The following is a 12,926-nucleotide window of genomic DNA, read 5'->3' as shown; positions in this document are numbered from 1 at the left end:
TTGCCTTTTTTTTAACATATAAACTTATATATACTGTATATATATATATATGAAGGTAAGAAAAAAGTTACCGAAAATGTCAAGGTTCTCCAAAAGGCTTTATTAACTCACTCAGTGCCATTGACGAGATAACTCGTCATTTGCGTTTTTTCATGGGGATTACTAGCAAACACCCTGGCGGAGGTCCCTCATCAATATCTAAGCTGTGGGGTGTTGTAGTGACCAACTGTGCCCTGAAGATGGCAGCACTACATCTTTAGATGAGAGATTAGCCACTGATGCTACTATTAGCTGGGGAGGAGAAGCAGGAATGAGTGAGATTATGGCGCTACAGAGTGATATTGTGACGTATCCAGCAGCTCACAGCTCCACATACTAACAGAACATGTGTAGACCTGAGTGGATTATTGATAATGTTGTGATCGTGAGATAAAACCATCAACTAACCGGGCTAAAGGGATCATCCCTGCGTGTCGGGGGAGGAGGGGGATAAGGTGTGGGGGGGTACAAAATACCCCCAGCCTGTGAGCCAGATAGCAAAATAATAGGTGACATGTAGGAGGTAGCAGCACAACTTTGGGTGAGAGATCATCCATGCTCAGCAGAGCTAGGAGGGAGAGGAGGAAAGGCGTTTACGAGACAGAAAATGGCACTACGTATGAGAGGTGACGTTCCCAGCAGCGCACACTCGACCAGAGCATGTGTGGAACTCATGGATAGTGTGGCGATGGTGAGATAAAACCATAAAAAAAACGGGGAACGCAGTGACACTCTGCATGTCCGGGAGGAAGGGGAAGTTGCGTGTGTACAGACTGACAGGAGAGAAAGTTGGAGGAACGCCAAAATACAGTAAGAAACCCATTCAACTCTGACCCAGATAGATAAATAATAATAGTTTTGCCATCAAAAGCCCGGTTGTTGTTCAGATGTTAGAGTTGTCACTAAAGATGTTAGAGTTGTCACTAAAAAAAAAAAAATAGCTTTAAAGTCACTGACAGGGGTTTTTTTTAGAAAAAGGCTTTTTTCTCAGCTTTTTGCTCTGAAGCTGAAGATTGTGTCAAACTTGCTCTATTCAACAGCTGATTACAAATGAACAAAACGAGCCAGAAACAAATTCCTTCTTTTAAATGAAAGTAGAGACGTCAATCTTTCAGAATCTGGTGTCAGATTTCAGATAGTCATAGTAAAAAATATTCTGTGGGTCTTTAAAATCAGTCAAAATGCTCAAAAACGGCTGGAACTGAATGTAAACATGAATGTGCTGTCCGGGCTTTGCTCAGCGCACACGCACACACACACACACACACACACACACACACACACACACACACACACACACACACACACACACACACACACACACACACACACACACACACACACACACACACACACACACACACAGAACTTCCTAGATCTATTACAGAGATATATATAATATAATTATGACCTCATTGAGGGATGAAATGGTTCCTGAGGAGTAGCTGCTGAGGCCGTAGCGTCTCTCTATGGTTGTGATGATGCTCTTAAAGTAGGCGCTGTAGAGCAGCTGAGAGAACTGGAGGAGGCCATGGCACAGGACGAACAGCTGGAGGAACAACAGAAGGAATCAGAAAATGAACAACGGACAGAAACACAGAACAAAATGTTGCCTCTACTCCAACATTTATCACCACCAACAGGGTGTGACCAGCAGGGTTGGGGTCAATTGCATTTTTAAATTACCATTACATCTTCAATTATCTATTATGTTGACCAGCATTTTTTAAATTACAATTATATTTTTTTCCCTTGAAACCAATTACGATCACGTTCTCAATTAAAAAAGTTAAATTACAATTGGGTCATTAGTAAATAAAGCCATAAAACATAACCTTCCTCTTGTGTTAGCTTTCTGTTAGCATCTCTAATGCTAACAGGTCAGTTTGACCTGTGTCTTAAATCATCTGTAAAATACACTAAAAATATTATCTATCATTTCATTAGTTTCTCATCTATTGGTTACCTTGTAAAGCTTCCTAATCAATGAAAAATATTGGAATATTTTTTTAAGTATACCCCTCGATTTACATTTTTAAATAGTAAAAAGAACTAACAGGTAAACTTGATATAATTCATATTTTATTAATTATTAACTACATGTGTGTAAGCCATAGAACTGTAACACGGTTCCCCAGTTTTGAATTTAATTACATTGTAAATGACAGTTTTTATATCATTTTAATGCCCATTACAATTACAAAAGCAAAATATTTTTTCATTTACAATAAAAAAATTGCATCATAATTGCAATGAATTACCAATTACACTTATAACTGACCCTAACCTGGTGACCAGCATCATTAACATCTGATAATAACCAGAGGAGGGAGATCTGATACAACATTTTCACCACAAAACGATACCGATATTGCATCATTGAGTATTTACCGATATCGATCCGATATCTGCAGATCATAAATACCTTTATGATTTATTTAGTCGTGTGGAATATTATAAAAGTCTTGATCAAGTGATATTTCTCACTCAGAGAACATTAGTCAACGTTAGTAGGATGAGATACACTGACTCATTTATTATTAACTAATAATGGGTTACAGACATTTAACATTAAAGAAAAAATATTCAAGAATAAAATAAATAAATGTACAGAAACCTTGAGCAGTCACGTAAGAAAACTGAGATGCTAAAGAAACCTTGACAGTATCTTTTATCCATAATACTGAAATATACAGTATTATTAGAGGAAAGCTGTTGCTTTAAAGGGAACAAATCATGGTTTTAAATCCTTCCTTTTTACATATAAATCATACAGTTGTGGTCTATATAAAGCAGAACTGCAATGCTTGGGTCTGAATTCCTCATTATTATAGCTCCACCCCTTTTCTACCCCTTTTCTGATGTGCTTCTGAGAGCAACTCGTTTTGGTGCGGTCTCTTTAAATGCAAATGAGACACTCCAAACCCCGCCCCCTCTCCAGGTGACACTCGGTTCAACTCCACCCTGCTCGGCCATTTTTGTAGTTTGATAGAAGAGATACGGCTATGTAGCGACGCATAAACTTTTTATTCAGAGGTTATTTACAAAATGTCAACAACGTTAGACTTGTCCATCCAGCCTTACATGTTCCAGCCAGAGTCTGACCCAGTGGAGCGAGATGAAAATGAAGATGATGAACCTGCAGAACCCTAACAAGTGAGCTAACACAAGCACCGAGCTAACGCTAGCGCCAAGCTAACGTCACGAAATGCATTTTAATCCAGTCTTTTCGGAGACAAAAACGACAAAATGAAATGACTAATGAAAACTTTAGACTTAAATTAAATCACGTAGGCCATATCATCAAGGATCTAAAACGAGCACACAGCGCTAACATATGAAGACGGTCCAACTGCTAATGCTAACAAAACAATGACAGGGACGTCTTATCATCACACCTTTTAGCGTTATTTACAGCTTACCGAAGTGCTCTGTTCGTCGTCTCCAAAGATAGAAGGAATTGAACCCTCAATCAGACAAAGTCTTTCTGCAAATCCTTCTTTATACTGGTGGAGGTTGATGAAGCAGTCATCCTTGAAGTGCTTCACACACACAAAAATGACCTTACCCACAGATGTGGGTACATTTCTATAAAAAATAAAACTCAACCAAACATTTTGACTTGTCCTCTCGTAACTTCTGCATCCTGGAGCTTGGACTACAAAATAAAAGCGAGAAATAAAAATGGCGGATTGCTCGAAGTGTTGGACCTGGAGTCGATGTCCTAATTTGGCAGTTCCACTGCAAATACTGTGATGTTATTGTTCAAAAAACGTAATAGAGAATCGAAAAATCGAAACAGATTGAAAAATATGAGCAAAACAGAATATAAAGATATCTACGGAGCACCTGAAGAGACTAATTTGATTTTTTTCTGTACTTTTAAACACTCTAAATATACAACAAAATGCATTTAAGGGCTAAAAAAGTGGATTTAGCATGATATGTCCCCTTTAAGTACAATTCCTCTCACATTCAGAACAAAACCCTTGGAGTTATTATGGATTTTCTCCATCATCGTGAACTGTTAACAGTAGACCAAAAACATGATGTAATATTTATTACAATGTGTACACAACCCAAAATATTACTTTACTAAAACTCATAGTTAACCTAAAACAAGACAATTTTATCTGCTGTAAACACAATTTAAGTTCTTTCACTTTTTTTGTGCCAATCAGAATCACACAGTGACAGAGAAACTATTTTATCTTCAAGTCATTCTATATATAAATATATATACTGTATATATATGTATATAATTTTATAGGGGCTACAATTTAACTGATGGCAATAAAAAAAAAGTAAAAAATAAATTTTGTCTAATGTTTTTGACCCAATCAAATTGTTCCTGCTTTAATAGGCTATGATTACAATTTATTAGTTATGATTGATTACTTATTTGGTGAAGCACTTTGAGATTGTATTGTATTTTAGCTTGTGCTGTATGAATTAAGTTTATTTTTAAATAACCCATATTTGAAACAATATAAATAACAAGTCTTCATCGTTCTTAGCGCGTAATTACTTCATTCTAATAAGTCGTAATTAATGAACATGTTACATGTGAAATAAGTTTGGAGAACTTTTTAATTGCAATACTTTGAGTCTAAACTACTTAATCTATTTAAATAATTTGAACGTTTGGGTGATTAATACAGTGATTAATTACATTCATCCCCACAGAATGAATCTAATCCTATCTACAGATTATGCCTAAAATAATAACAATAAGCTGTTCGTTTGTATACAAATAAACCTTGTTAGCGCTGCACCTTCTGTTTAACACTTGCACTGATTTAAAAAAACAAAAAACAAACTGCATTTACAGTAAATCTTTATAAAAGCATTTCTTCTACATATGTACGTATAAGAATTAACTGTACTTCTCAGCCCTCACACAATTAACAAAATACACATAGCAACTGCATATTGACACAAAAGTTACACAAAAATCATACAAAATTGCAGAAAAATACACACAAGAACCAAAATATACCTAAACAGTAGAAAACGATATTAAAATACACAAAATGACTCCAAAAAAACACACAAAATTACAGGACAAATCAGATTTCATTACAGGTCATTTATATTTATATTTATCCTTCATTCTCTATGTATCCTTTATTTATCCCTCATCCTTTATATTAATCATTATTATTATTGTTGCTGGATTGTTTTCTTTGTTTTTTGTTGTGCACAGACTACCAAGTCAAATTCCTTGTACTGTCCTAAAAACTGTACTTGGCCATTAAAACATTTCTGATTCTGATTAAACTTCCCCAACAAAATAACTACATAAACAATGATGGAAAATTACACATTATATTGACACAAAAAACATATAAAGTTACAGAAAAATGTACAATAGGACAACACAATGTAAATGACTGTAAAAACACACAAAATAAATACATAAAATAGCTCAATAAACACTGAGGTAATGGATGTTTAACAGGTTAGAGAGAGAGAAACGTTTAATACCTCCATATCCTGCCACTTTCTTACCAAGTGATAATATATTAGTAGAATAAAATGTTTCTTTACAAAATGAGGTGATAAATGTTTAGAAACTACCAGCTCAGCTGAGGGAGTGAGAACTGTAGGAAATAACAGCTTTATTTTATTACTAATGCTAAAATGTCCTCATCAAACTAACAGACCTCAGTGATTTATTTATTTACAGAGCTGTTATGTAATTCTGCTTCTGATCAAATAAAGCTCCCATCACTGTTTGGCAGTCAAACAAATACTAGAGGTCAAAGTTCATTCAGTGACTGTGTAACAGTTTAGATCAAAGGCTAAAATCAAAGCAGCCCGAGAACAGACGCCAGAGACGTCTTTTATTGTCATATGTGTACAGGTGTACGTACACACACACACGCACACGTTCTCTGATTTTGAGTTAGAGTGAAGAGCCTTGCTCAAGGGCTCTGGTTCGCTTTTTTGCACAAAGATCATGCAAAATTACAGAAAAATACACAATAGGACAACAAAACTAAATATAAATCACTCAAAAAGAAAACAGATGATGCATCAAAAACCATATTAAAATACACAAAATGACAAAAAAGAAAAACACACAAAAATAAACAAATTAACTGAAAAAAAAACGCACACGTAAATGACAACTCACACAAAAAACACAGAATACATAAAGTGACTCCAAAAACACACAAAACAACAAAGAATAAACAAAATCACTCCAAAAATCATACAAAATTACAGAACACACAAAAAAAAACATACAAAACACTAAAAAAGCAAAAAAAAAACAAACAAAAAAAAACACATAGCCTACACACAAATTACACCAAACTGACCAAGAAAACCATCACAAAACAAAATACACAAAGTGACATCAAAACACACAAACAACAGCCTGACACAAAGGGCCTATGTTACAAATCTGGATTAATTGATCACAACACGCTAATTTAAGAGTCGCTACGTGTGCGCACACATGAAAGGGGTGGAGATTGTAGCGTCTGACCAATCAATGGAGAGAACTGTCAGACTGAGCGTCTTCACAATGAATGGAGGAACAGCTTATGATCTTAAACATATATAATAATGAATATAAATCCATGATGACAGTGAAGAGCAACAGTGTTAGTGCAGCGCACAGCAGGAGGCGGAGCTTTTATACTCGCTCAGATCTGATCCACTTCATAACTTGGTACTGACCAGGTCGCTCAAGTTTAAAACAATGAATAATTAAAATCCTTAATTCAGACCAAAGACAACCCTGTTACAGAAAAGGCATGAATGAGAGAACTCAGACAGGAAGGTGATGATACTGTTAATGCACAACAGTGAGAAATTATTTATGATATTAATCCAATGGATGATAAACAGACAGCGCTCTGCAGTTAAACTTTATTACAGCACACACGTTTCTAATCAAGTAGACCTCTATCACACACACTGGGATGAGAGCACATTGTGCATGTTCCTGCTGATAATGTCAGCTCCAGCGTATGAATTAATAAATTAATGACATCAGCCGTCCACGCACACAGGCTTCATCAACTGACTGTCAGATAATGCACCACTTCTCCCAGTAAATTGTTGAAATTACAAATGCATTGGTTTTCACGTTTATTTCTTTTGTTTGCATTGGAACAACACAAAAAAACAGAGGAAAAAAAGCCAAATCTGATTTCATTCTACACAGAACTCCAAAAATGGACTGGACAAAATTATTGGCACCCTCAAATTAATATTTGGTAGCACACCCTTTGGAAGAAATAACTGAAATCAATCACTTTCTGTAACTATTGATGAGTTTCTTACACCTCTCTACTGAATTTTGGAACACTCTTCTTTTGCCAACTGCTCCAGATCCCTTAGATTTGAAGGGTGCCTTCTCCCATCTGCTGTTTTGAGATCTCTCCACAGGTGTTCTATGGGGTTTCAATCTGGACTCATTGCTGGCCACTTCAGAACTCTACAGCACTTTGTCTAAAGCCATTTCTAGGTGCTTTTTGAAGTGTGCTTTGGGACATTGTCCTGCTGGAGGACCCATGACCTCTGACAGAGACCCAGCTTTCTGACACTGGGCCCGACATTGTTCCCCAAAAGTCTTTGGTAGTCTTCAGATTTCATGATGCCTTGCCCACAGTCAAGGCATCCGGTGCCAGAAGCAGCAAATCAACCCCAAAACATCAGTGAACCTCCACCATGTTTGACCGTAGGGATCGTGTTCTTTTCTTTGAAGGCCTCATTTTGTTTTTTGTAAACAGTACAATGATGTGTTTTACCAAAAAGCCAGACTGCAGTTTGCCAAAACTAGCCGAAACCCTTCTGGGAGAACGTCCTGTGGACAGATGAGACCAAAGTAGAGCATTTTGTGAAGCACATCATTGAACTGCATTCATTGCCATAGTGATTAAGCTCTAGTGAGCTTTATAGTCCAGTGCACACCGACTAAAATGTAATTTACTCCAAAAACACAAAAAGAATCCAAAAAACATACAGAACGATAACAAAATACACAAAGTGATTTTGAAAAAACACACAAAACAATATTAAAATAAACATAAAAAAACGTAAAACACAAAATGGCTAAAAAAAAAAAAAAAACACTGATTTACCGAAAAATCCACAAAAAAAATACCAAAAAAAAAAAACTACCACACAAAAAATAAAAATAAATACATAAGTTGACTCCAAAAACACACAAAACAACAATAAAGAATAAACTAAATGACTCCAAAAATCATAAACTATAGAAAAATGCACACTAGGACAACAAAAATAAATGTGAAGGACTCCAAAAACACAATTTTTTATTTATTTTTTATTTTTTTAAACAAAACTATTTAAAAAAAAAAATAAAAAAATACACCAAAACCACAAAACAAAAACAAAAAATACACAGACTTGCTCAAAAAACACATACACATAAATGACACCAAATTGACCAAAAAACTCCCAGAAAAAAACGTGGAAATACACAATGTGACGACCAACACAACAACAAAAATAAACAATAAAACCTGTATTAATACTCACATTGGTCATCATTCTAAATAGTGACAGGAATGTTGATCATGTGATGAAAGTTTCCATCTCTGAACACTGATGTAAAGTAAGTGTAGGTCACTGATGTCCACAGCAGGGATTGAACCTTCAACCTTCATGTTCATCCACATTAAAGTATATTTGCTCTTTTGTTTTGATGTTATTGTCCTGAGTCTGAATCGTGCTGAGAGAAGAAGAATGGAGGGAAACTGCAACATTTCTGAAGCTTTGATTTCCAGTCGTGGCTGAATTTAAAGGAAGTCTCTGATGGTTAAAATAAGTGTGACATCATCGCCGTTTGTTGTGAATAAACATGAAACAGGTTCATCACACAATAGCAACATAAACACAGTCACTGACACTGTGTTGGATCAAATGAAACATTTAGTGATGAAGCTCATCCTGAATATTTGATTTATTTATAGACAAACAGCAACAAACACACAGATTCAAATCATTCCTCATGACACCGTCTACACTATTTTAGATGTTCACTAGTCACTGTAATGAATACATAATGAGTCTCTTTTATCTCACAAAATGACCCCTGCTGAGAAATAAATATTAAACATTAAATCCTTTTCAAACCTAACAGGAAGTACCTGAAAAACCCTCCACACATGAACGTCTCACTCCATTAGTACAAACATGTTGGACAATTCTCCGTCATAGTCGGCTGATCATGAGCTGACAACAGAGTGAAAAATGAAAAAGCCACAAACTGGATTTAAGGAGTTGATCATGAGATCACAGGAGGATCACATTCCTTTTCAGATTTTATCCATTTTTCCACTTTAGTTTCATCATCTTTCCCTGTTATGGTGACTTTACTGGACAATAAACGTCCTGAAATCAGATCAAACACGCTAGATAACTAAGGATTATTTTCCATCAGAAATGACTGGCAGCCTTCCCAAAACAGCTGCCAACGTAATCCAGACTTTACGATTGGACAGGAAACTGCTAGCTCCAATCAGCAGCATACCTGCTACCATAATACCAATTATGTAGACGTCCACGTCCTCCTTGTTTCCCGCCACAGACATTCTGTCTGGAAAGGCGGGCTCACCTCTGCTCGTTGTTTTTGTTGAAAATATTTGATCCATTGTGTTGAGAGACCAGCTGATCAATTCCATAATTTTGGTTTTTAGATGTAGAGAGAGGCTCCTATTAGATTCTAACAAAAAGACAGCACAAAACAACAAGCAGCAATGAGGTCAGATAGGGAGAGAGGGAGCAGAGAGAAACGTGTCCGCCTTTGTTCAGAGCGAGATAGATACTGTATGTGGGCCAAATTTAAAAGCAAACTCCCCCTAGTGCGTTCACAATTTCCACATTAAATTTTGGATTTATGTTCTTGACAAGTTGGCTTTAAAACTGAGTTTTTATTATTATGAATTATTATTATTATTATTATTAAAGTAGCCAAGTATCAGCCAAAGGAAGAGGGGAGGGAAAATGGTCAGAGATGACTAAAATTACAAGACTTCTATTAATAGGACGTAGGGTTGTCACGATACTAGAATTTCAAGCTCGATACCAATACTCAGAAAAAAACTCGATACCATTTTCAATACCACGGGGCAAAAAAAAGACAAAACATTTCGTAGCAAAATTTCCTTTAATACAGTTGAGAATACAAACCATGAACAGTATACAAAGTATTTTTAAATGAAATGAAATGTAGTGCAAGATTTTACAACAAAACTAAAACTATTACACTTTTTCTGAGAAAGTATAACAAAATTTAGCAGCATTTTTTAAGAACATAGTGTGAAACAAATACTAACTAATAAACATTTTTAGAACGATGTGCCAACTTTAAAAACAACTGTTCTGATCATAGCAAAGGTTTTAAAATAGGCTCAATAATGAGTATGCTTAAGTATTCGGCAACAGCCCTGTTTGTTTTCTGTGCTTCTGGTGACTTGGCTGCATATTTTCAAAAAGGACTGGTAGGGTAGGCTGAGTCTCAGGTTGCCATAGTTTCTGTCTAGTAGCTGCTTTTCTCAGCTTCATTCTGGGACTTTAAGAGAAACAAAACACTTTCAGACAAAAATAACTGTAATGTCCTTTAATTAGACGTAGTCTGTTTATGTTACAGACAGGCAGGACTGTTAACGTTTGCTGCCTAGCTCCCACATTAACGTTGGTCATTTTATGATTAGCCATAGTCGCTAGCTTAATACGAAACAGCTAACGTGGCTCAATGTTAACTTGTGCCGCCGTCTGGGTAAACGTTCATGATAACTGAATAATACTTCAATGTTGCTGAAACGAGAGCTTTACTGACCTTTTGAAATTCCTCATCGAGACCGTGTTGTTGGTCATTCAGATGCTTTACGGCGCTACTGCACTTTGTAGCCTCCACTTTGAAGCATTGTTCAATTTGCTCACATACAGGCCTGTTGAAATCTGTTGCCTTCCCTTCGGCGTTTGCTTGATATGCAAAATACTTCCATATGCGACTTTTTCCTTTCTCATTTTGGATTCAAACTGGTTGCACAGCACGAGATTCAACGTAGTAGAGGTCGACCAATAAGGGATATTCAAAGGCCGATAACGATACCGATTAAAAAACAAAAATCAGCCGATGGTCGATATCTAAAGCAGATTTTGGAAGCCGATATTTGAGGCCGATATACTTTTTTTTAAAGCATGTTGATTATGAAAGACAATTGAAACACTGATATGCTATAAATATATATATTAGAAATTAAATTAAATACACCAATAGAACTCTTAATATTTATTGAACTGTAAATATACCCATACACAACCAAGTAAAACAAAATGTACAGGACGGGTAAGTAGCAGTAAAGCACGACAACAATATACAATGTGCAAGTCGTGGGTTTAAACTAAACACCTGTTTAAGGTAGAACCACTCACTCCTTCCTGTTCACAGCCACCACCATTATACCTAAGCTTCACACATATGCACAACTACAACATCACATCTCTCTCTCACTTTAAAATAATCAACACTTTCCCATCCTTTCTATTTCCTACCTTGAGTCTCTCCTCCCTGTTCCCTTCCCCCTCAGTTAGGTGTAACACTGCCCTCGCTTTTTATATCCTCCCTTTAATAAAGTGTTTCTTACCCTTCCTTAAAGAGGGCTGGTGATGGTAAAAAAAAAATATATATATATATATATATATATATATATATTTATGTTTTTTGGCCGAAGGCCGACATAAAAAAGTTGATGAATCGGTCGACCTCTACAACGTAGTGCTGCAGTGCACTCAGGTGTTGTTCTTGTTCTACTTGAGTGTAAACGTGAGAGCTGCATGGCCTCAGATGTGAACACAGACCTGCTGCTGAGATCAGGCCTCCAGCCAAAAGCAAACAGAACACCTTTATAAGCTGAGCAAACAGCTGGACAGATGTGCACAAAAAGGTCTTTACTGTTGAACTGTTGGAATAACTCAGAAATACTCCAACATGCTGCTTCATCTGCTTATCCTGAGCTACTCCCACTACACAAATATGACAAACACTTCCTTACAGTGAAGGCATGGCGAGATGTTTATCTCCTTATCTGCCCTTCCTTCGTTTGCACGTCTTGGTTTCAGAAGATTTTAAGTGAAGATCAACAAAGGAGCAGCAACATGAAGAATGTGAAACACTGCTTTAAAAGCTCAGGACCCCAAAACATGTTTAAATAACAATAAAACAACAAAAGTATTCACATAATGAAGCATTTGTCATCAATAGGTAAAGAAACATGAAAAACACACATTGATGTTTGTGGCTTTGATGGAAACACGTGAATACAAACTAAATGAAAGTGACTTCATATCACAGAGAACACGATAGAACCACTGACTTCCTCGTCTGACAAAGAAACCCACTGTCTTTGGATTCTTCTATCAGACTCCAAATCCAACAATGCAATATGAGAACCACTTAAAACAAACTTTACCAAAAATACATGTCCACGAGTTTATTAAAGATAAATTACAATAGTGTTACATTTTAATTTTAAATTATATATTTTTTCTAAATGTAATTAAACTAGTTTATTCAAGACAAATTACAATAACCATTTTATAAATTTTAAATCATAATAAAAAAATTAACTAGTTTAAAAAACATAATAATGTTGAACTAGTTTAGTTGTGTTTTGTTCAAATTCAATTTGAAATTACAATTAAGGAAAAATAAATTCAAATAGTTTATTAAAGATAAAAAACAATAACAATTTTACATTTTAATTTGAAACTGTAATTTTTAAAAACTGAATTTAACTACTTTATTAAATTAAAAACTACTTTAAAAATGACATTAATGTCCAATTTTGATTTAAAAAATAATGAAACCACTTTATTAAAGATAAACTATGATAACGTTA

General features: G+C 35.5%; 1 protein-coding gene across 1 annotated transcript in view; it reads right to left on the bottom strand.

Annotated features, from left to right (window-relative positions):
- Positions 1-12,926, bottom strand: part of slco2a1 (solute carrier organic anion transporter family, member 2A1) — a 40,166-nt gene that overhangs the window by 23,121 nt on the left and 4,119 nt on the right. Inside the window, exon 2 of the mRNA XM_028444775.1 lies at positions 1,451-1,588. Within this exon, the coding sequence (XP_028300576.1) occupies positions 1,451-1,588 (138 nt within the window). The remainder of the gene's footprint in view (positions 1-1,450; positions 1,589-12,926) is intronic.

Source organism: Gouania willdenowi, chromosome 4 (genome assembly GCF_900634775.1).
Source record: "Gouania willdenowi chromosome 4, fGouWil2.1, whole genome shotgun sequence".
Lineage (NCBI taxonomy): Eukaryota > Metazoa > Chordata > Actinopteri > Blenniiformes > Gobiesocidae > Gouania > Gouania willdenowi.
Note: the sequence above shows the minus strand (reverse complement) of the source record. Positions and strands in the feature narration are given on the sequence as shown.